This window comes from Hemibagrus wyckioides, linkage group LG17 (assembly GCF_019097595.1).
Source record: "Hemibagrus wyckioides isolate EC202008001 linkage group LG17, SWU_Hwy_1.0, whole genome shotgun sequence".
NCBI classification, from domain to species: Eukaryota; Metazoa; Chordata; class Actinopteri; order Siluriformes; family Bagridae; genus Hemibagrus; species Hemibagrus wyckioides.
This window is the reverse complement of record NC_080726.1, coordinates 9,839,900-9,860,576: the sequence shown is the minus strand read 5'-3', so window position 1 is coordinate 9,860,576 and position 20,677 is coordinate 9,839,900. Positions and strand designations below refer to the sequence as shown.

General features: G+C 41.0%; 3 protein-coding genes across 4 annotated transcripts; 2 read left to right on the top strand and 1 right to left on the bottom strand.

Moving 5' to 3' along the window:
- Positions 1 to 46: 46 nt before the first annotated feature.
- scarf1 (scavenger receptor class F, member 1) lies at positions 47 to 6,496 on the top strand. 2 transcript variants are annotated; one of them, XM_058413642.1, is made up of 12 exons: positions 47 to 320; positions 567 to 625; positions 761 to 862; positions 2,172 to 2,703; positions 2,956 to 3,174; positions 3,507 to 3,635; positions 3,729 to 3,832; positions 3,933 to 4,041; positions 4,119 to 4,243; positions 4,404 to 4,535; positions 5,000 to 5,125; positions 5,224 to 6,496. In XM_058413642.1, the coding sequence occupies exons 1-12, from the start codon at positions 211 to 213 to the stop codon at positions 6,294 to 6,296; spliced, it is 2,820 nt and encodes a 939-aa protein (XP_058269625.1). In that variant the 5' UTR covers positions 47 to 210; the 3' UTR covers positions 6,297 to 6,496. The 2 variants fall into 2 exon arrangements, with proteins under 2 accessions (XP_058269625.1, XP_058269626.1); XM_058413643.1 differs by lacking the exon at positions 4,404 to 4,535 and having other exon boundaries at positions 53 to 320.
- Positions 6,497 to 7,418: 922 nt separating this feature from the next.
- On the bottom strand, positions 7,419 to 12,467 carry vtna (vitronectin a). Its single transcript, XM_058413650.1, has 8 exons — positions 12,325 to 12,467; positions 11,379 to 11,498; positions 11,047 to 11,280; positions 10,657 to 10,796; positions 9,303 to 9,459; positions 9,034 to 9,186; positions 8,431 to 8,955; positions 7,419 to 7,558 (listed from the first exon to the last, which is right to left on the bottom strand). The coding sequence occupies exons 1-8, from the start codon at positions 12,383 to 12,385 to the stop codon at positions 7,437 to 7,439; spliced, it is 1,512 nt and encodes a 503-aa protein (XP_058269633.1). The 5' UTR covers positions 12,386 to 12,467; the 3' UTR covers positions 7,419 to 7,436.
- A 1,613-nt stretch (positions 12,468 to 14,080) lies between these two features.
- On the top strand, positions 14,081 to 20,580 carry sarm1 (sterile alpha and TIR motif containing 1). The gene is made up of 9 exons (XM_058413644.1): positions 14,081 to 14,246; positions 14,486 to 15,112; positions 15,187 to 15,805; positions 16,173 to 16,385; positions 16,569 to 16,660; positions 17,145 to 17,471; positions 17,662 to 17,851; positions 17,946 to 18,067; positions 18,901 to 20,580. Exons 2-9 carry the CDS (start codon positions 14,709 to 14,711, stop codon positions 19,052 to 19,054), a joined length of 2,121 nt encoding a protein of 706 aa, XP_058269627.1. The 5' UTR covers positions 14,081 to 14,246; positions 14,486 to 14,708; the 3' UTR covers positions 19,055 to 20,580.
- Positions 20,581 to 20,677: the final 97 nt, after the last annotated feature.

Here is a 20,677-nt window from a genome sequence, read left to right as displayed (position 1 = left end):
GGTGGAAGCCAGCTCCACTTCCGCAGGAAATGCACGGGGGGAAGAGGAGAGGTTTCCCAGAGCCTTGTTTAAGTGCCAGGCCTGAAGCAGACATACAGAGAGTGAGGAAGAGGAGCAGCGGTACAGCCCGGGATAGGTGCCACATGGCTGAGCATTAGCCTTGTCCCAAACCCGGCCTGTGTGCGCTGGTGGAGATTTGAGATTAAAGTTATGGAGTACCTCAACTTTGTCCTGTCCTGCATGGGGCTGCTCTTCCTCTGCTTTCCGGCCTCCACTCAGAAGCTCTCATCAACAGGGAGGAATGTTTGCCTCAGCCCAAGGTACAGGAATTTAGCCTTTATAAAGCTTTTAATATCTTATCTTGCTTTTTTTCTTGTGTCATCTATATGAAATATGAAAGATGTTAACACACTTTAAACCAATTTTCATTGACTATGAAAATGAAGCCAGATTTCTACATTAAAAGTACAATACATAAGGCAGTAACACAAAGCTACCTTTCTTTTCTATTATTTATATCATCATTTAGATGAAGGTATTTCTTATTTGTTCTTATTTGTAAACAGGAGCTGGGCACCTGAGTGTTGTTCAGGATGGGCCCAGGAGGGTGACGAGTGCACGATACGTGAGTAAACAGCGCTACCAGCCTGCTTCATATCATGTCCTTGTTTTAAAAGAAATATTTTCCCCAGTTTGTCTGTTGATGTTGAAACTGTCTGTACATGACTGGGTTTGGGACTTTGGCCTTATCTTTCTCTAGCACTCTGTGAAGGACAGAATGCCTGCGGGCAGAATGAGGTGTGTGTGTCTCCTGGAGTGTGCAGATGTAATCCAGGCTTCTTTGGATTCGAGTGTAAAAGTGGTAAGTGTTAGCTAAAAGTAAAATTGTTTTTTTTTTTTTAAACTACTGTAATATTACTGATATTGATACTATAGTGAAACTTCTTTGTCATTTTGGAGCTCAATACTACTACTACTAATAATAATAGTAATGATAATAGACATAGGAACATATCTACACTTACAACATCATTAATATAGCAAATCGTTACATATGCCTGAGTATACACTTTCATCCATCCATCCATGCATCCATCCATGCATCCATCCATGCATCCATCCATCCATCCATCCATCCATCCATCCATCCATCCATCCATCCATCCATGCATCCATCCCTTCAACCATCCATCCATCCATCCATTCAGGCACTGGGAACGAAGTGAAAATACACCTTTGATGTTATACTCGTCCATCACCTCCTCAGTCTCTTGTATCTTCTCCTGTCATCACAAATAGATGTTGTAGAATTGTGTAACTTCTATGAAACTAGCGCACATTTCTTACACATAAACACAAACTAAAGTTTCAGCTAGTCTCAGTTTGCCTTGTTATAGTCATGGCGCTGTGACTTATACAGCAGCATTACATAAAACCTGCAAATTTACCCTAACTATTTAAACAAATCTGTTTATTACAAACATTACTTAAATTAGCTTAGAACACAGACTTTATTCACATAAATACTGAGAAAGTTTATAAAATTGTGCTGTGGCAAAAAAAGAAGAAGACCCAAATGCCAACACATATAACAAAATCTATGAGAAGAGTGAAAAAAAAATCTACGAAATCGAAAGGAGTGAACTGTTTAAAAACACAAGTAATTAGCCACTAGAGGATGTGATCTTCAGTGGGTTTTATCATGGGTTAGCGTGTTGTCAGGCACAACGCAAAGCAAAGTTTTACTTCTGAGAAAATCACAGCCTTGAGTGACTTTCATGAAATGGTGCCAAAAACAATATGCTGAAATTCTGAGTTCAATGGATAACTAAATTGATTAATTATGCAATGTAGTCACCGGAATCTGTGACTGCTAAGAAGCATAAGCTGCTAAGATAGGGCTATTTTATGGACAATAAAATCCTGCTACATTAATGCTGAACTTCATTAGTGTATCTTCCAACTTTGAACTCAGCTCAGCAAATCAGTTTTTAGTGAAGTATTTTTAATATTTTATAATAATAAAAATAATTTTAGTTGAGCAGTGCTTTAGGAAACACAGTTATTTACCTTTTAGACAGTTCCACCATGCTTGAACACACTTTAATCTTATTTTCCATGATGTACAGTACATAGACATGCTTCAGTAATTCAGCTCATGTTCTCTGCAGCCTGCCCTCCTGCCTTCTGGGGCTCAGACTGTCGTGAGCAGTGCCTGTGTCACCCTCATGGCCTGTGTGACCCTGCTATGGGTGCATGCACATGCTTTCCTAACTACTGGGGCAATCTGTGCCAGAACAGCTGTAAATGTGGACGTCATGGCCGCTGCAACTCCGTCTATGGAAACTGCACTTGTGAAGAGGGCTGGTGGGGTTCCAGCTGCACCAAAGTGTGCCAGTGTAACTCCAGGACCTCCAGCTGTGATCCTGCCACAGGCCTCTGCCTCTGCAAAGAGGGCTACTGGGGGCAGAAGTGCAGCCATCGCTGCAACTGCAATACATCACCTTGCCAGCAAAATTCAGGCGAGTGTCAGTGCACAAGTGGGTGGTGGGGACCCAACTGTGATCGGCCTTGCATCTGCGACTTGAGCCACAGCAACTGTGACCCCCTCACAGGAGAGTGTCTGTGCCACCCGGGTTACAAGAGACCCATCTGCCGTGACCTGTGCAGCCCGGGGTACTATGGCAGTGGCTGCTTTGAGAGGTGACTTCATGAGGGAGATCATGGGAAATGGGGTGCTTTTCTTTCTGCTGTTTTTTGCTGTCTAGTTTGGACATGTTGTGCTGATTCAACTAATTCCATAATCTTTCTTTCTTTCTTTCTTTCTTTCTTTCTTTCTTTCTTTCTTTCTTTCTTTCTTTCTTTCTTTCTTTCTTTCTTTCTGTGTTCATATATGGAGATGCTTATGTAACGTACAAGTGTTGTGTGTTTGTTACACTGTATGTTTGTATATAGATGTGGACACTGTGAAGGAGACACCCCCTGCTCTAAAACGGACGGCTCCTGCAGCTCCTGTGCACCGGGATGGAATGGCACACGGTGTGATCAGCCCTGTCCATTTGGTTACCATGGCATCCGGTGCCAGGAGCTGTGTCCACACTGCAGGAATGGGGAACCATGTAATGCAGTAACCGGACTGTGTACACACTGTGAACCTGGCTGGACTGGACCCAGGTATCAAGTTGCATCTATGGACTTTCCACCAGTGATGGAAGGGTAGAGGAGGACTGACACAATGTGCATAGCAACAGATGAACTACAGTCAATATATATCATATACCCTGAATGTATATCTGATAAATAAAAACTGCATATTGCAGGTATACGCTAGATGGTCTTAATAAACTGTTAAATGAGAGTATATCACAATACATATAGAGTAAGGACAAATGACAGTTTTTTTTAAAAACATATTATTAAAAAATTATATATAGCAGGATTATCACAGGCACTGAGTTGCACCGCTAACTGGAAGCTCTGTACAGTCATTTTCACTTCCCTTTCAGGTGTGACCAGCCTTGCAACGATGGTACTTTTGGGGACAGCTGTCGTTTCCTGTGCAGACCTTGCTATCACGGTCACTGTGATCATGTGACAGGAAGTTGTCTTTGCCAACCTGGCTTTCAGGGTGAGAGGTAAGTTTGCTGAAGAGGATTTGAGAGTGAGTGTTGTTGCTTGTAAACTACAGTGATTTCAGTAGAACTAACTCAAAGGTGTTGCTAATGCAGATGTAACAGTTCATGTCCGGATAAGATGTATGGAATAAACTGCTCGTCAACCTGTGACTGTGGAGACGATGCATGCCATGCTGCCACTGGAGAATGTCTCTACAGTATGTCCATAAAACCCTTTTTTCCAGGGTAAAACATTGGACTGTTGAAGCAAAAATCTGTACATTACACTCAAGCATCGTGTGTGTGTTCACATTGCAGGCTTTCGGGCGGGGCTTCTTGCAGGACTTCTGATTCCTCTGCTGATTCTCATACTTGCCTTATTGTTTTGCTGCTGCTGTTGTGGAACTCCAGCTGATGGGAAGGACAGGTTAGAATTTTGATCTGAACATTTAGTATTCATCCTTTCAGTGTGGACACGTTTTAAAACAATCCGTTAAACCGCAGAGTGGCAGTAGGGGATGGGAGTACAACAGGTCGAATGAAGCATCATGTCTACACAGTGCTAGCCAACATGAGCTCAGCCATGCCGTGTCTCACTCTCTGGTCCTCTGGGCTTCCCAGGGTTACAGGTTAGATCCTTTTATTATAACCCATTTGAAAAACCAGTGATATTTTATAGCAAGGGCTGTCATTTGCTCAAACAAGTAAGTGTGTTTAACTACATTTTTTTTAGTTAAACACAATTAATAAAAGATTTGGTTAAATAGTTTTCTTTTGCATTGGTTGCAGTGGTCCAACAAATGGTCCCTGTGCTCCATTCCAAATTGGTATTCACCTCAAGGCAGTTGCAAATCCTACAAAAAGTATTTACACCTTCAGTATGTATCATCAGAAAAGAATTCTCACTCTATACTATTGGAGGTAAATGTGCCAAACTGTATTTTTCTTGTTGTAGGGGTGGTACTAGTAAGGGTGCATCTTTTGTACTTTTGATATTTATACCATTTTAAAGAAGTGAGCTTCAATTATGTACAAGATTTTTACAACTAAAATATACACAAATGTACAAAACAAGTCCCATTTATGGCACCATGCCTGCAACAAGGCAACCTATAATTGTGATGCAGTAGTTTTTACATTTTCAGAAAAAAGGTATAAACAACCTCCAAAAAGTATAGTAGTCAATTCGGTATGTTTACAACAGCTGTATTGATGGTTACAATTTATTTATTTATTTATTTTTACATTTTTGCTAAAGTGTTCAATTTACCTTGATAGCCCTAATTGTAAAACCTTTACTGAACTGGACCACTCCTCATTGTAACATCAGCAAGTGTCAGACTCTCAGTATAAGTGATTGATAATATTCCCTGTTGTGCTGCTAGTTTCTCACCATGATCCAGAGCTCACCTTCAACCACAGCTTCATCGAGCCCCCCTCAGGCTGGGTCTCAGACTCTTTTGAGACTGATGAGGATGGAGAGGCTGTGTACTGTGTCCCTCCTAGAGAAGGTACAGAGACTCTGCACCATGACTTGTGGTGTTTTTGGGTAACAGTTTCCCCCCAGAAGTATGACTTGATTAAAAAACTAGCTCTCTGCTTTTTACAGACATCCCAGCTGTTGCAGGAGGTGAACTTCAGTTCCAGGAAATGGGCTCGAAGTGTAACTTCTTATCTGAGCCACCAACGTTCAGCAGCGAGGACATGTCTCTGACTTTCGGCATACCAAGGACCTCTAGCATTGCCAAATCCAAGCGGCCCTCTGTTTCCTTTGCAGAAGGCACCAAGTTCAGCCCAAAAGAGCGGCGTGGATCTAATCAGGAACTTGCCCGCAAGCCCAAAACTCCATGGGGAGTCCTGATGCTCTCTAGCCTGCAGGGGGCACAAGGAAGCCAAGGGCAGACAGAAGGTGAGACAGAGGAGGCAAGTGATGATGCAAAAGCCTCCTCAGAGGAACAAGCAGCTAACTCCCTACCTGAGGCAGACTCTGAAAGGTACGCCTCCACCCCGTCAAGGACTCAATCAACTGTACCAGGCACCAGGCGGAACACTCCGTCCAACCCTAAGAAGAGCCTACAGCCCTTGTCTGATGGGCAAGGGATGGACACAGGAATGGAGAAGGTGTCCACTGTTTATGTTACTGTAGGCAAGCCTTTGCGGGCATCAAAGGCAGACTTGAGCTCTGAGGGGCCAGTGCAGGCCATGCTCCGCAGACTGGGCAGTATCCAAAGACAGAGAGAGGAAGCAGCACAGCCCAAAAGTAAGGGGGTTGCTGTGACAAAGCCCCCACGCAGGAAACTGGGGGCACGTGCCAGCTTGTGGGAGCAGTCGGCTGTTTCAGGACAGCCAGATGTTGTCCTTAGGAAGCCCAGCCGTAAAAAACACACTTCCCTTAGCTCTCCATGTACAGTAGGGGCTACAGATTCGCTGCTGGAGAACAGCACCCCAAAGAGACCTCTGTCATCTATACTCAAGAGTGTTCCAGAAAGCACTACACAGGTATCAGGGGGGGACATGGGCACAAGAACACCCTCTGAATCAGACAACAAGAGTGAAGCTATCTATGAGATAGTGGCTGTATCAGATGAGGTGTCTACTTCATCAGAACTTATCACTAACGAGACTCTGACGGATCAAGAGCCGAAATATGAAAATGTGTATATAAATCACTCATGTGACTGAGTAGTTCATATGCTATGTTGAAACTGATTAATGTTAGAAGTAAATCTAAAATATATGTATTATTTTATACCATATGAAACAAACTCCCACACTTTCTCCCTACTCGCAGTTCTTCTTAGCTTACTGGTTTGTTTTTCCTCCCTTTGTATGTATTTTAAACTTTTGTTATTTCTTTTATAAATCTTTCAAAATTACTCATCCATACAGTCATTGGAGTGATGTTTGGTGATAAAGAGGGATTACACAATAAGGGTTCACACAGCTGTATTAATGATTATAAATATTTAATGATTTTGAAGTAAGAGCTGATTCAAAGATGACTCAGGAATCAATTCAGGTACTGTTTATATGAGGTGGGAACAATACACAAGGGGTGTTTTGATCAGATACAAATTTGTCTATTGGGAAATCTGTTCCTCTATGGGGAAAGACGTTATGTTAGCTTACTCTCATTGCTCAGTGCGTTTCCGTGGACAAATTAACCCCAAAATATCAGATGATAATGCAGAAAGCTTGATGTGTAATATTAGCTTTTAAAACAACGTTTTACTTTTAAATCCAACTACACAGATGTGACTGGTGTAGAAAACCCTTGCAAGTTTCCCATGAATTTGTTTAGTCTTTGTGGCATTAATGGAGAAACTACAGATGCAGAGGTATATTATAGGCAAACCACCTGACATAGCCCTCTTAGTTGTCTTACTTGAGATAAACGTACATTTGATCAAAATTAGTGTCAGGAAAAAATGAAAGACAATATCACTATCTCAATATCACATTGTTATCTGGTGCTTGAAAATCTGTATGAACAGACACTAATTCTTTTTATTATTTTAAGTCACCTTGTGATTATCGACAAATGCTCGCTTCACCAGGTTAAATAAAAGGAATATTTCACTGCACCATAATTACAGATGGACAAACATATTTACAGCACTTCGAATAAATTAATAGAGATCACATTTGGATTTAGAAATTGTTCACTTACTTATTGAAGCAATTGTTCACTTACTCACTGCATGTTCTGTAAAGTATGCTATTCTTTACATTAATTACATATCATGAAACAGTACATATTTATTTGTCTCAGGCACTATGTATGAGAATTATTGAACTAGACCCATTTTACATTTTAGACACTTATCTCCTCTCTGCTCCGGGTGTGTCTCTGCATCCCAGCCAGTATTTGCCTATCGGTCTGGGGTACGAAGGAATGGCAAAGTCAACACGCTTGGTCTGTAAATTGAATCGGTAATACTGACCTGTAGACAAACAGAAAGAGAGAAAAATGTAATGTGTATGCTCACAAAAGTCCTATATAAACACTTCTGATTAATTTTCACACAACTGAATAATTTTCAAATAAATAAAAAGTGAGTAATGTGTCTAGGCGATGAGAGATCGATCGCTGTGACAAGTCTTCTAGAATAAAATTCTAGATCCAAGTGATTGTACTTTTTAGCACACTGTACTCGATATACACTTATAAATGATAAAAGCACTGTGTGTGGGTCTATAATTTATAAACTCTACTGATTTAACCTCCAAGTGCATCTGCCTTAAGAACAATTATTGTATCAACAGCTTGCTAGTTAAGTACCTGAACACAAATAATTGTCGCATTAATAGACGGAAAAGGGGGAGGTCTTGTAAGTTTTAGGAAAATAATCAGTGGTGGGTTCACTGATTCATTCAACAAGTTATTTCCTGTTATCAATTACATCCCTGTTTACCTTGAATTTAATAAGTCTTATGTTACTGAGAGGCCACAAAGCCCTCTGTCATGAAGACATCTATCTATCTATCTATCTATCTATCTATCTATCTATCTATCTATCTATCTATCTATCTATCTATCTATCTATCTATCTATCTATCTATCTATCTACTAGAAATATGATGAAATGAAGTGTGGGATTGGTGGCATGCTTCGAAAGAGGCACAATGAATGTCATTGAGCTATTAGTATAATTCTATACTATGAGGAGAGTGGCTCATTTTTTGTGCCTATTAGCAATGAGTGTGACTGATCCTACCAGCTAAAAGAGGTGCCATTTAGCACTGCAGTACCTATGTTGTACAAACCATTTCAGTAAACACATTACAGTGAAAACTGGGGATTGAAACTCAGGACCTCCTTTAAAAAAGTAGACACTCTGTAGTGGCCTGCTCCAGCGGATTCGGTTGAATGTTGCATCCTCAGAAGGGTTGTATCTGTAGTCAAAATCGTTGTCATTCTGCTGTTGATAACCATTCCTGCGTCTATCCTCATTTCTCCAGTTGTCCTGGCCAAACCTCTGGCTAAATTCTTGCCTGATGCTACTACCTCTCTCTACCACAGTGTCCCAGAAAGGAGATCGGGATTGTCTGCGCCGCGAGCCCCACTGCTGTTGGTTCCATTGCTGGTCCCATTGCTGGTTCCACTCCTGGTTCCATAATTTGTCCCCCTGTTGGTTCCAGTCTTGGTTCCACTGTTGGTTCAGCTGTTGATTCCCCTGTTGACTCCGGACTCCCCCCAGTTGATCCTGACGCCTTCTACTGGGCCGCTGTAAATATCTAGGTGAAACATACAGTCTTCCAGCCAGTACAGCATCCACTGGGGGTTTGATACCAATCCAGTCTTTACTAATGAAGTGATTGGTGCCATGCTGGCTTTCAACTGGTAAAAGGAAACACGGGATATTACATTTTGTGTTATAAGATTTATCGACTGTTACATGCAAATTCAAAAGCTTACATCCACTGAAGAGCTGGCTGAAGTGCTCTGCCCAGCGATCATAATATAAATCTGTATATCTTCTGAAGATAGCAGAGGGGAAGATCCTGGACATCTGAATGCACTCATCATGAGACGGCTGGTGCTTAAAGTCATACTGATAATAACGGTCACCTAAAGGGGGTAGTTTTGAATAAGAGCAAGACTGAGTAGAAATTATAAAATGGCTATATAACCATAAGTAGTACTGTATTTCTGTATCGTATATTAAAAAAATGTATTTCTCTAACCTTTAAAGAAATAGACCTTCTCTTTGCCATGGTGGTTGTGAGCAGGGATGGCGAAGGCAGCATCTAAGTTATCTGGGATTGTTTCAAATCCAACAGAGATATCTCTTGGGAAATCTTCATCCAGGACTCCATTATCAAATCTCCAGTACTTGCTTCCCTGTAATATAGTGCATAACTGATTACAGAAGAATCGATATTCACATTGATTAACAAACAATCATTTCCAATTGAGAATTAGGATGCTAATTAATGCAGTGCAATCCAACATCAACTGGAAAAATATATGCATGTAATTATATTTTTTTCCACGAACCTCAAAAGCAAAACTTAATCAAAACATACGTTTGATTCCGATGGGTCAGAAGGCTTTGAATTATTTTCTATAACAGAAGATAACTAGGCTTGTCATGCGTGATTCTCCATATTAACTGTATGTAATTGTTGATATGATGAAGTTTTCTGTTAGGTGCCCTAAGTCCTGTTTTGTAAGAAAGAAAAAGCAAACGTTCTAGCATAGAAATTCTTCACAGTCTTTACAGTTTCTTGTTAACATAACCTTTGTTTTCGTCTATAATTATAATGAGAGTCTGGTGAGGAAATTCCAGGTGTTTACAATACTAAATGTAATGGATAAAAGATGCTTTTCTTTAAAAATAAAGAAAAATAGGAGTGTTAAAAAATGATTGTGGTATGAGAGGAATAAAATATTCAGGAAAGGATGTAAACTTTGGCCCCAAGTGAACATTGTTGATTTTGTTTTCTATAGCAGCAGCAAAGCCTGTTATGCTTTTATTCAACCCATAAAGAGCTTTGCATGGGATTCAGTCCCAGTAATACATTTTACATTTAAAGCATTTGGCAGGTATCTCATTTATTCAACTGAGCAGTCAAGGGTTAAGGGCTTTGCTTAGGGGGCACAGCAGTGGCAGCTTTGTGGTGCTGGAATTTGAGCTCACAACCTTCTGATCACCTACTTTATATTAATACTAGTAACTATTGTCAAAATAATATGTTAATTAGTTGGAAAGACAGAACCATATACATATATATATATAAAACAGTTCCTCAGCCTTTCTTTTTCACAGATCATTCTTGTCTCCAACTCATTTCTCTCTCTTTCATACCTTCTCTCTGGTAATGAAAAGTGCATCCCCATCCTTGTCACTGGTTTATGCATGTAATGATTTTTATATATTTTCTGTATATCTGAACTCTTATTGTACATAAAGGAAAGGGTAAATGGGGAAAATGAAGAACTAATCAAGATGACTAAATAACAAATATATATTTATGTTGAATCTGAATCCTCTGTACTATTTGAGAAATGTTATTTTTAGTTTTCAGGACTCCAAACCTTGAAGATGTATGTTTTTCCTTGGCAGTTTATGCGTGTAAATGCTGCATCTATAGGACCTTTTATCCCCCAATAGTCTTCAATGAGTTTTGGATAACCTGGCAACACTGACCGTTCATCCAGTTCAAAAAAATGCTTTCCTGTTAACACACAAAAAATGCATATCATATACAAACTCCAAGAATAAAAACCCGAATAGAATCTGAACAGATCAGTGTTAACAACTAGAATAAAACGGCAATAATCAACAACAAAATCAATAGCAATGGGTTGACTTTTGATTTGTTTGCTAAAGTAATGGATCGATAGATAGATAGATAGATAGATAGATAGATAGATAGATAGATAGATAGATAGATAGATAGATAGATAGATAGATAGATCACTCACCCCTGAAGGCATAGAGCGAGCCATTTTTGAGTTGCATGAAGGAGTTAAACGGCCTCCCGCTGCACACCTCAGCATCAGGGTCTGAGATTGGTGGAGCAGTAGTTAAGAAAGTTAGCTCTTTGTTAACAGATGGAGACTGAGTCATTGTGTTCATGTTCTCGGCACTGTGTGTAGGTGCCATAGCCGTGCTGTTCTCCTCATCCTCGGGAAAAGATGGGAAAGTGTCTCCACGAGCTGTGGGTCCACAAGAATCATACATCAACAATCCGTTATTCCATTCCAAACTAAAATAAACAGCTCTTTTATATAAAGAAAAGGAAGATTCAACTCACTTAAATTGTCACAGAGTGCCTCATAGTCAGTGCAGCAGCTCCTGTAGTACTTGCATAAAGAGTCACACTGGCATTGTTTGGTTGCATCATAGCCGATATCGCATCGTTCAATGCAAGACTCTAACATGCACAGAAAGAACACACAGAAAAATGAATATGGGACTGTTTAAACCATATTGAACAATTTACTGAACACGATACCAACACATGGCTTCTGATAGACAAACTATAAATGTGTAAACAGTGTTTTCCCCACATTTATCAACCTCAATAGCATGGTTATGTATGACCCCCAAAATGTGCCTCTTGTGTCCGTCCACTTTCTGTTCACAACTATGGTATCTACATAGGGTCATGTGGAGCCTGGAGTTTATCCCAGGGAACTCCAGGCACAAGGCAAGGGAACCCTGGATAAAGTGCAAGTCCACTGCAGGGTACAATCACACACAAAATCAGGCATGCACTATGGACAATTTAGAGATGCCTGCATGCCTTTGGACTGGTAAGGAAAGTGGAGTGTTTCAAGAAAAGGGAGGCATAGGGAGAACATGCAAACTTCATACACACAGGGCAGAAGTGCAAATTGAACCTCCTACCCCTTTTGTGTCATAATGTCATATGACTACATATAAATATTTTATATTATCATTGAACTGTATTTTCTCTGTCATTGTGGTGTTAGAAGGAAAAATGTACAAGGAATAAAGTTCAAAACTGAAACACTGTCCATCAGAAACAGAATTCTATTAAAATATTCTTGTTTCTAAATTCATCTGTGTTATTTGTATTGTATTGTTGTTACAGAGGACTGTTTACAGTTTTGCCTGCTCAAGCTTGATCTACAATCAGTTAAAGGATCACTAAAATATTGATTTTACACACCAAACAGTAATTTAGAAGCTGTGTGATATTAAACAGGCCTGAAGTGTAATGAAAATGAACGTACCCTCTGCGGTGTGGCCGGTTTGCAACAGGAACAGCAGTAAGAACACCAGCTCAGGCTTCATATCTTTCACGGGGATTAACACTGAGACACTGAGGGATCGGGGGAAAGAGGCCGGCTGATCAGTGCACCCAGACGTCAATCATCTTGTTTACTTGACCTGTCAGAATGAGTTCAGAACAAGTAATCATTAAACAGAGACAGACAGTGACATACACTTCAAAAACACAGCTTTAAGTTAATTTATTAAATGTATTTGAAAAGAATTACATTTCCTGAGACTAGTAGATAGACACAGTGTTTCACTAGGCTCTATTCTCAGACAAAGGTCAAGTAAATAATATTGACTACTTATTTGGATTGGATTCTGCCTCACCTTTAAACTTCTTAAGAAAGGAGAACACAAAGTGATGTAATGTAAAATCATTGACCAGTGCAGGGAATTGAATAAACAGACATTTGACTTCTGTAACTGTAGCTTAGTGTAGCAGGTAAGGAATAAAACACAGTGGGACATGTTGGCTTACTTAAAATAAGGAAAAAAGGGATTTTACAATGACACCATATCCTCTTCTACCAAAGCAAAGTGTTAACCGTTCCAATTTTTAATTTGTTTAAGAGCATTTTAACCATTTGTTTCATTGGATGTTGTTGAAAAAAGTTAGTTCCAGTTATTGCTTATGTTGTAACTGTTATTAAGAGTCATTCTAGCTTATTTCTGTCTCTCTAAATGTCTAGTAAGACCACAGAAAAAAAGCTGCTTGTCATGCTAACCCCTCTGTACTGAGGACTGTGTCGGTAAACAGATTTCCCTTGCTGACTGTAACAAAGTGCTGACACTGGAGACTCCTTTAAAGCTAAATACACATCTCTATAGAACACATCACAATATCAACAATCACACATGTTTTAATCAGTGTATGTGGAGGGAATGTTTTATGATAAAAAGAATAATGTATGACTTAGTTGTTAGCATGTGTGCCTCACACCTCTAGGGTTGGGGGTATGATTTCCATCTCTGCCCTGTATGTGCATGTTCTCCCCATGCTTTGGGGCTTTCCTCTGGGTATTCTGGTTTCCTCCCCCAGTCCAAAGACATGTGTTGTAAGCAGACTGGCATCTCTAAACTGTCTGTAGTGTGTCAGTGCGTGTGTGATTGTGCCCTGCGATGGGTTTGCCACATCCCACCGAGGGTACCTCCAGGTTCCTGTGAGTGTAAGTGGTACAGAAAATGGTTTCGGCTGTCAGAGCTGCTGTTATAGAAAATTAATCAACAATTACTGGGTAATTAAGGGTAAAAGGTCAAATAAAAAATTCATATAATTCATTTAAATCACCAATATGTAAACAATAAAGTTGGATTGGTATTTAATATATATATATATAAATATATATATATATATATATATATATATATATATATATATATATATATATATATATATATATGTCAGATTTTATTGCATTTTGTTGTATCACGTCCGTGTAGCGTTGTTGCCATTAGGAACGCAGCACGACGCGCATGCGCACATGTTCCAAAATCAATAACCTTATTGATCCACGTGTCAGGAACAGAAAACATCAAGAAACACTAGCGCGTTAAGATTTGCTTCACTAAAAAAAATACAAGAAATAAAATTAAATAAAATAAATAATAAAAAGACGAAAACACGTAAAGTCTGCTCTTATAGTTGTTGTACTCTTTTTGGCCTCCAGAGGGCGACACTGCAGTTTCTGTTGTGTTCTGCTTTGTTGCTGAGGATGAGGAAACAGCCGGGCAGCTCCCGGGGAAGATGCGCGGAGAGAAACTGCTAATGGTAAATATTTTATTTTGCGCAGAACCTCGACGCTTTCGAAATAAATATATCTAAAAGGAGCTGGTGCGGACTTTCTCCACAAGACTCAGAGCCCTGCTTGTTTGAGAGGTAACAGAAATGCTTGGGCTTTTGCTATCACAAACATTAACATCCTGCATGTAACCTAGCTTCCGTGTAAGTGTTGACTTATTTAGCTTGTTTCAGTGGTGTGCTTCTTCCATGCCACGCTCCTTCGCTATAAAAGCTCTGTTTTTGAGTCAGTTCATTTTAAGTTAATTATTGGTTGATGATGTATAACTGCCTAGGCCTCTAAGGAGTTACCCTTTTGTTGTTCTTTTGCCCTACAGTGACGTCATCAAGTGATGCAGTTTGGATAAGAAGACAAGTACTGATTCATTTCCTTTCATATATTAGACTGGTAAAGGACACAGGTGAAGATAATACACAGTGCTCTGGAGGTGTTACACTGTAGCACAGCTACAGATTTCCTATCCAAGCATTTCACAGGCAATGTCAGGCCTTTCTTAGATGCTCTTGTCTCACCTTAGCAATATATATTGACGCTTCCCAATGTTCAGTTCAGACAGACTCAGTGTCCCTGAGAGGGTCAGCCGGTTTCAGCCACGTAGATTTACCTCTGACCCCCGAGCTGTTTCGCCAGGCCTTCATGCCGATGTCCAGGCCGTGTTAGACATCTCACTTCCAGCACTGCGGACTGCTGTGAAAACACTCAAATCCTCCAAAGATGCCGGGGATGTGCCAAGGACTCGTCAGGCTATCGCCGAAATATTCCAGCTTGTTGAGGAGGCCTGGGTTTTGCCTGCGGTTGGTCGGCAAGTGGCAGAGCAGATCTGCAACAGAATACGACTGGATGGAGGTCTGGAGTCATTACTGCAACTGCTGCAGACACCTGCTGAGGATGTCACATATGAGTCCGCCAAGCTGCTTGAGCAGATTCTTATCTCAGAGAACAGGTATGCCACAATAACACTTCTTATATTTATGGGGTCCTGAGTATTTTTCTGAACTGAGTGGTCTGTTCCTACAGAGACTATGTAGCACGCATGGGCCTTGGTGTGATCCTGAACCTGACCCGCGAGCATGATGACGCCCAGCTTGCGCGGAGCATCTCGGGCATTCTGGAGCACATGTTCAAGCACACGGAGGAGACCTCGATCCAGCTCATTGGAGACGGAGCCCTGGACGCGTTGCTGTTCTGGTGTCGCGGTACAGATCCTACTGTGCTCCGTCACTGTGCCGTGGCTCTAGCCAACTGTGCCATGTATGGTGGTCACTGCTGCCAGCGTCTGATGATCGAAAAGCAGGCAGCAGAGTGGCTTTTCCCACTAGCCTTTTCTAAAGAGGATGAGCTGATCCGCTTCTATGCGTGCTTGGCTGTGGCTGTGCTGGCTGCTAACAGGGAGCTGGAGGCTGAGGTGGTAAAGTCAGGCACACTGGAGCTAGTGGAGCCGTTCATCGCCTCTCTCGACCCGGATGAGTTTGCACGCAGCTTGCAGGACAGTGCTGACAGCGTTCAGGGACGCACTGCTGCCGACTTGCAGCACCTGTTGCCCCTACTGGATGGGACGCGGCTTGAGGGCAAGTGCATCGCTGCTTTCTATCTTTGTGTAGAGAGTGGCATCAAGTTCCGGCAGCACAACACCAAGGTGAGGCAGATCGGGAGATTAAAATATTATCGTATGGCCCTGCACTGCATGCATTACAGTGTGTACTTTAAAGGTGCAATGTGCAATTTTGTGCAGTGTGCTTGCTTTCTTGAAAATTTCAGGCTTCTCTTTTATTTGTTTATATTAGTTTAGTTTCAGCTGGTCCCAAGCCCACCCGGCGTAAAACCTATGCCAAATCGAAACCTGTGGAACAAATGATCCACTTTAGCAACCCTGAACACGGAGCAGTGAAAGAAGAAGAAGAACAACATATTAGTTGTTGTACAAAACATAGATACTGAAGGGTTAACAGAGAGTTTGGTGTCAGTTGGACGAGGACAGTTTGTTTATTGCATCTTTTTCACAGATATTTCAGGAGATTGGGGCGGTTCAGAGCTTAAAGAGGATTGTCATGTACTCAAGCAACGCCACCACGCTCTCTCTGGCCAAAAGAACCCTGAGGACGATGGGTGAAGACGTTCCACGCCGCATACTCTCCTCCGTTCCTAATTGGAAAACGGTGGAGGTACAAACATGGCTGCACCAGATTGGCTTTAGTGCCTTCAGTGATCGATTTCAGGTCTGTGAACAGCCGCTTCAATTTATTATACGTTATGGTTAAGAAAACAAATATAATACTGATTTGGTACTAACCTGTGACAAGGTACTACAATAGAGATATTTTAACAGTCATGTCATTTCCACTATGGTGGTATTGAACAGACGAATGCATTTTGTGTGTGTGTGTGTGTGTGTGTGTCAGGAGCTGCAGGTGGATGGAGACCTGCTACTTAACATCACTGAGGAGAACCTGATGAATGACCTAGCCATGACCTTTGGCATCACTCGCAAAAGGTTGGCCTTAAACCAAACATGCACACTGTGGTCATGTGTAAAGGATTGTTTTGAAAAAATAAAATGTGATTTGATATCTTATGTGGAGATAGTAAATGTCTGTCCAGTGTTTACTCTGCTATGAAGCTTAGCGTATTGATGAATCACAATAAATGTCCTCTCAGTCCTGATTTCACAGTACTGATTAATGTTATTTTTTTGTTAGTAGTGAGCAAAAGGCATTCACATGGTGAACATGTAACATTTTCTACTATATACCATATATAAATTCAGCCTTTTTCTAGGATATTGATATTCTATCGTTTTAAAGTATAGTTACCTTCAAAAGTGACACGAGAGGACGTTGCATTTAAAAATCGGATACTTGGCTATAATGAAATAGTGTCATCAAATGGTACATTAAGGGTTGAGTCACAGTTGTGTCATCAAATGGTACATTAAGGGGTGAGCCACATTTGCCCTCTCTTCTGTTCCCCTCTGTCAGGTTTATGCGAGACCTGCGGGTACTGAAGACCTATGCTAACTACTCCATGTGTGACCCTAATAATCTGGCCGACTGGTTGGCAGATGTGGACCCACGGTTCCGTCAGTATACCTACAGTATGGTGCAGTCCGGTGTGGATCGTAACAACCTCCTCCAGATAACGGATGAGCAGCTGCAGCAGGACTGCCTTATAGAGAACGGAATCCACAGGGCTCAGATCCTCGCTGCTGTTCGCCGGCCTGCCAGGCCCTGCTTCCCTGACTCACAGAGCACAGGTCCAGATGTGTTCATCAGCTACCGACGCACCACTGGATCTCAACTTGCCAGGTAGGAACTAACACTTTCAATCATGAACTTTGGAAACCTCATTTACAATTGATGAAGATTAATTGGCAGTGATTGTAATTTGAAAATGCTTTATATTCTGATCAGCCAGGACCAAAGAGCCGAAAGTCTTGACATGAAAATGAAATCGCATCAGCCGTTATTGAAAATGAAAGTATCTCTTTTCCTTCAGTCTGCTGAAGGTGCACTTGCAGGTGCGTGGCTTCAGCGTTTTCATCGATGTGGAGAAACTGGAGGCAGGCAAATTTGAGGAGAAGCTGATAACCAGTGTGCAGAAAGCACGTAATTTCATCTTGGTGCTGTCAGCCAACGCTCTGGACAAATGCATGGGTGACACCGGCATGAAAGACTGGGTTCATAAGGTTAGATTATTCCTTTCCACCTTCAGTGTGATTACATGTACTAGGGAAAAGTCCAGACATGGTGGTGGTGTGTGTGTGTGTGTGTGATCTGCAGGAGATTGTCACCGCCCTCAAAGGGAAGAAGAACATTGTCCCTGTCACTGACAACTTTCAGTGGCCTGATCCCAACTCTCTTCCTGAGGACATGCAAGCCGTTCTCAAGTTTAACGGCATCAAGTGAGTCAATGTTCACACACAGTACATGAACACGGTTAGCATAAGAATATCTATAGTGAACCTTTTCATTAGACGAGATAATGACATTAACTACTATCAGTTCAGAGCATAAAGATACCAGCTAATTTCATTGACTTTCCATTTTACTGAAGCTTCTCTTCTGTTCTCAATGTTTACAGTATTGTTACAAAAGTAAAACTACACATTAAACATATCAAGTATTTACATATACATGTAAAAACATATACACTCATCAGGCATAACATTATGAGCACTGAGTGGTGAAGTGAATAACACTGATTATCTCCTCATCATGGCACCTGTTAGTGGGGGAGATATATTAGAAAAGCTCTTGTGGGGTGTTCCCGGATGAGCTGTCTATCAAAAGTGGTTCAAGGCAGGAAGGAAGGAAGTGGTGAACCAGCGACAAGGTCATGGGCGGTCAAGGCTCACTGATGCACGTGGGGAGCGAAGGCTGGCTGTTCAATCCAGCAGACTGTTGCTGAAATTGCTGAAGAAGTTAATGCTGGTTCTGATAGAAAGGTGTCAGAATACACAGTGCATGACGGGTCAGGGCTGTTCTGGCAGCAAAAGGGCGACCAACACTATATTAGGCAGGTGGTCATAATGTTATGTCTGATTGCTTTTTCAAAATGTAATTATCAACTTGCCAATGCTCAGTTATCATGTCATCGCAGACTCGCCGTGATTTCCTCAGCTGCTGTGTTAACGCTGATTTATTTCCAGTCTGTAACCTCAGATAAAGACACTGACTGCCTTGCTGAACTAATTTGATGAGAATATCGATAACATTGACCTTTTTAACGCTGTAGGTGGTCCCACGAGTATCAGGAAGCCTCAATAGAAAAGATTCTTCGCTTCCTGAAGGCAGGTCCGAGTCAAGAGCAACTGGACAGCTCAAAGACCTGCATGGAACCAGAGCAGAACACTCTTCCTAACGCTCTTCCTACCGCTCACCAATACTGAGCTTTCCCACTGATCAAATGCCTACCTAGTCAGGGAAGGAACCATATTACAAACCTCTGATAGACCCAGTTCTATTACTGTAAGCAGTATCATATTAAAATAAGTGACACCTGGAAGAAATACTGCCACTGGAAAGGTACATCAACTGTAATCCCTTGATCATTAATATGTCACCAAAAGCTAACACTCAGTGCTTAATCACTCAGGAATACAAATACAGTGTCCGTTCCCAACCATATCTACTGTATGTGAGCAACTGTGTGTTACTTTTCATTATAAATGATGTTACTAATTCCCTTTAAATTCAGAGATGTCAAAATCATAATGGTACGGTGGTTCACTTACTTGAATTGTTTCTTGTACTGAATATAAAAAATAATTAGGGCATTACTGCTGAACATATGACTGCTAAATAATGTATAAAAAACAGTGCTACAGTACTATACCTGATATAATTAGCATGAAACCCTGTAACTTTCCTTTTTGTTATACACTTTATATACACCTTTGCAAGTACTGGGTAAATTCTAACATGCAAAGAAACCTGTACGAGCTCTCTAACACACTCCTAATTCACAATAAGCGTACAGCGGATACTTGACACGGAGCTAGCTGCAAAAATCACACACAGTATTGCAAATTAGATATTGTCACCAAAGCTCATCGTTGGCAAACGTCTATATTTGTTACCTACTTACAACATACACTTTACACACCATAATCCAATAAGCTGTTAAACCCTCACAAAATCAATGATCTTCACATCACCTACAGTGTTAATAGCTTTACCCTCTTCTGGGCTTATGCCTGCTGCCTTAATATTTAAAGATCAAGTTTATATATTAAATGTATGTTTGCAGCAGAGAGAACAGGCCAAGTGACCATGAAAGAAGTGTACGATATTAACTTTCTGTTCAGAAATAATTGGCAATAAATTTTCTTTTTCAAAAACATCCCTTTGTTTGTTTCCAGACCCAAGTTCTTCTAGATCTAGTTTCTTTTAGACCCAGTGTGGTCAAACCTTCATTTCCACATTATCAACATAGTGTCCTATTTGTACTTATTGCGAACAGCATTTTTGCTCAGTAACACCTTCCCTCCTCTGAACTGGATACAAGTCTGTACTGAACAAATAGGACAAGAAATCAAAATGGCAGATAATCATGATCCATGTTGTTTCCTTAAGAACATCCCCAGTGAGAGCTGACCTTTGTGTGTGTTTTCATGGAGACCTGTGTCCTGTGCTGTGACTGTAGCTGATATCTGAGTCTCCTTAAGGGACTTGTTGCAGGCCTTGCACTCAGACCCCATGTAACTCTGTAACCCTAGACTACTGCTACAGCTCTGTTATGCTGTTCATGAGCCAGTGACTTCATATCATGTGGAATACTGGGTGATATGTAAGCAATAAAATAAAAATGGAGATTGAAAATAATCCATGATGGGGTGGTGTGTTTACAGTTAGACAAAGCGTGTGGATACATGTGTTTCAATTTGTGCATTGTCATGCTGAAACAGGTTTGGATTCATAAGTTCGTGGCAACAGTGTAGGGAAGGCCAATCTATGGGTCAGGTGTCCACAAACGTTTTGGTCATATGGTGTATATGTATGTGAAACATAAA

Bases quoted from the DNA above. Each gene is read 5' to 3' on its own strand.
- sarm1 (XM_058413644.1), top strand. From the start codon at position 14,709: ATGTTCAGTTCAGACAGACTCAGTGTCCCTGAGAGGGTCAGCCGGTTT. The intron at 15,113-15,186 runs GTATGCCACAAT...CTGTTCCTACAG, and splicing joins ATTCTTATCTCAGAGAACAG to AGACTATGTAGCACGCATGG. The intron at 16,661-17,144 runs GTTGGCCTTAAA...CCCCTCTGTCAG, and splicing joins TTTGGCATCACTCGCAAAAG to GTTTATGCGAGACCTGCGGG.
- vtna (XM_058413650.1), bottom strand. From the start codon at position 12,385: ATGAAGCCTGAGCTGGTGTTCTTACTGCTGTTCCTGTTGCAAACCGGC. The intron at 11,499-12,324 runs GTACGTTCATTT...TGTGCATGTTAG, and splicing joins AACCGGCCACACCGCAGAGG to AGTCTTGCATTGAACGATGC. The intron at 8,956-9,033 runs GTAAGCTTTTGA...TCCTTTTACCAG, and splicing joins CAGCCAGCTCTTCAGTGGAT to TTGAAAGCCAGCATGGCACC.
- scarf1 (XM_058413642.1), top strand. From the start codon at position 211: ATGGAGTACCTCAACTTTGTCCTGTCCTGCATGGGGCTGCTCTTCCTC. The intron at 626-760 runs GTGAGTAAACAG...ATCTTTCTCTAG, and splicing joins GGGTGACGAGTGCACGATAC to CACTCTGTGAAGGACAGAAT. The intron at 3,833-3,932 runs GTATGTCCATAA...TTCACATTGCAG, and splicing joins CACTGGAGAATGTCTCTACA to GCTTTCGGGCGGGGCTTCTT.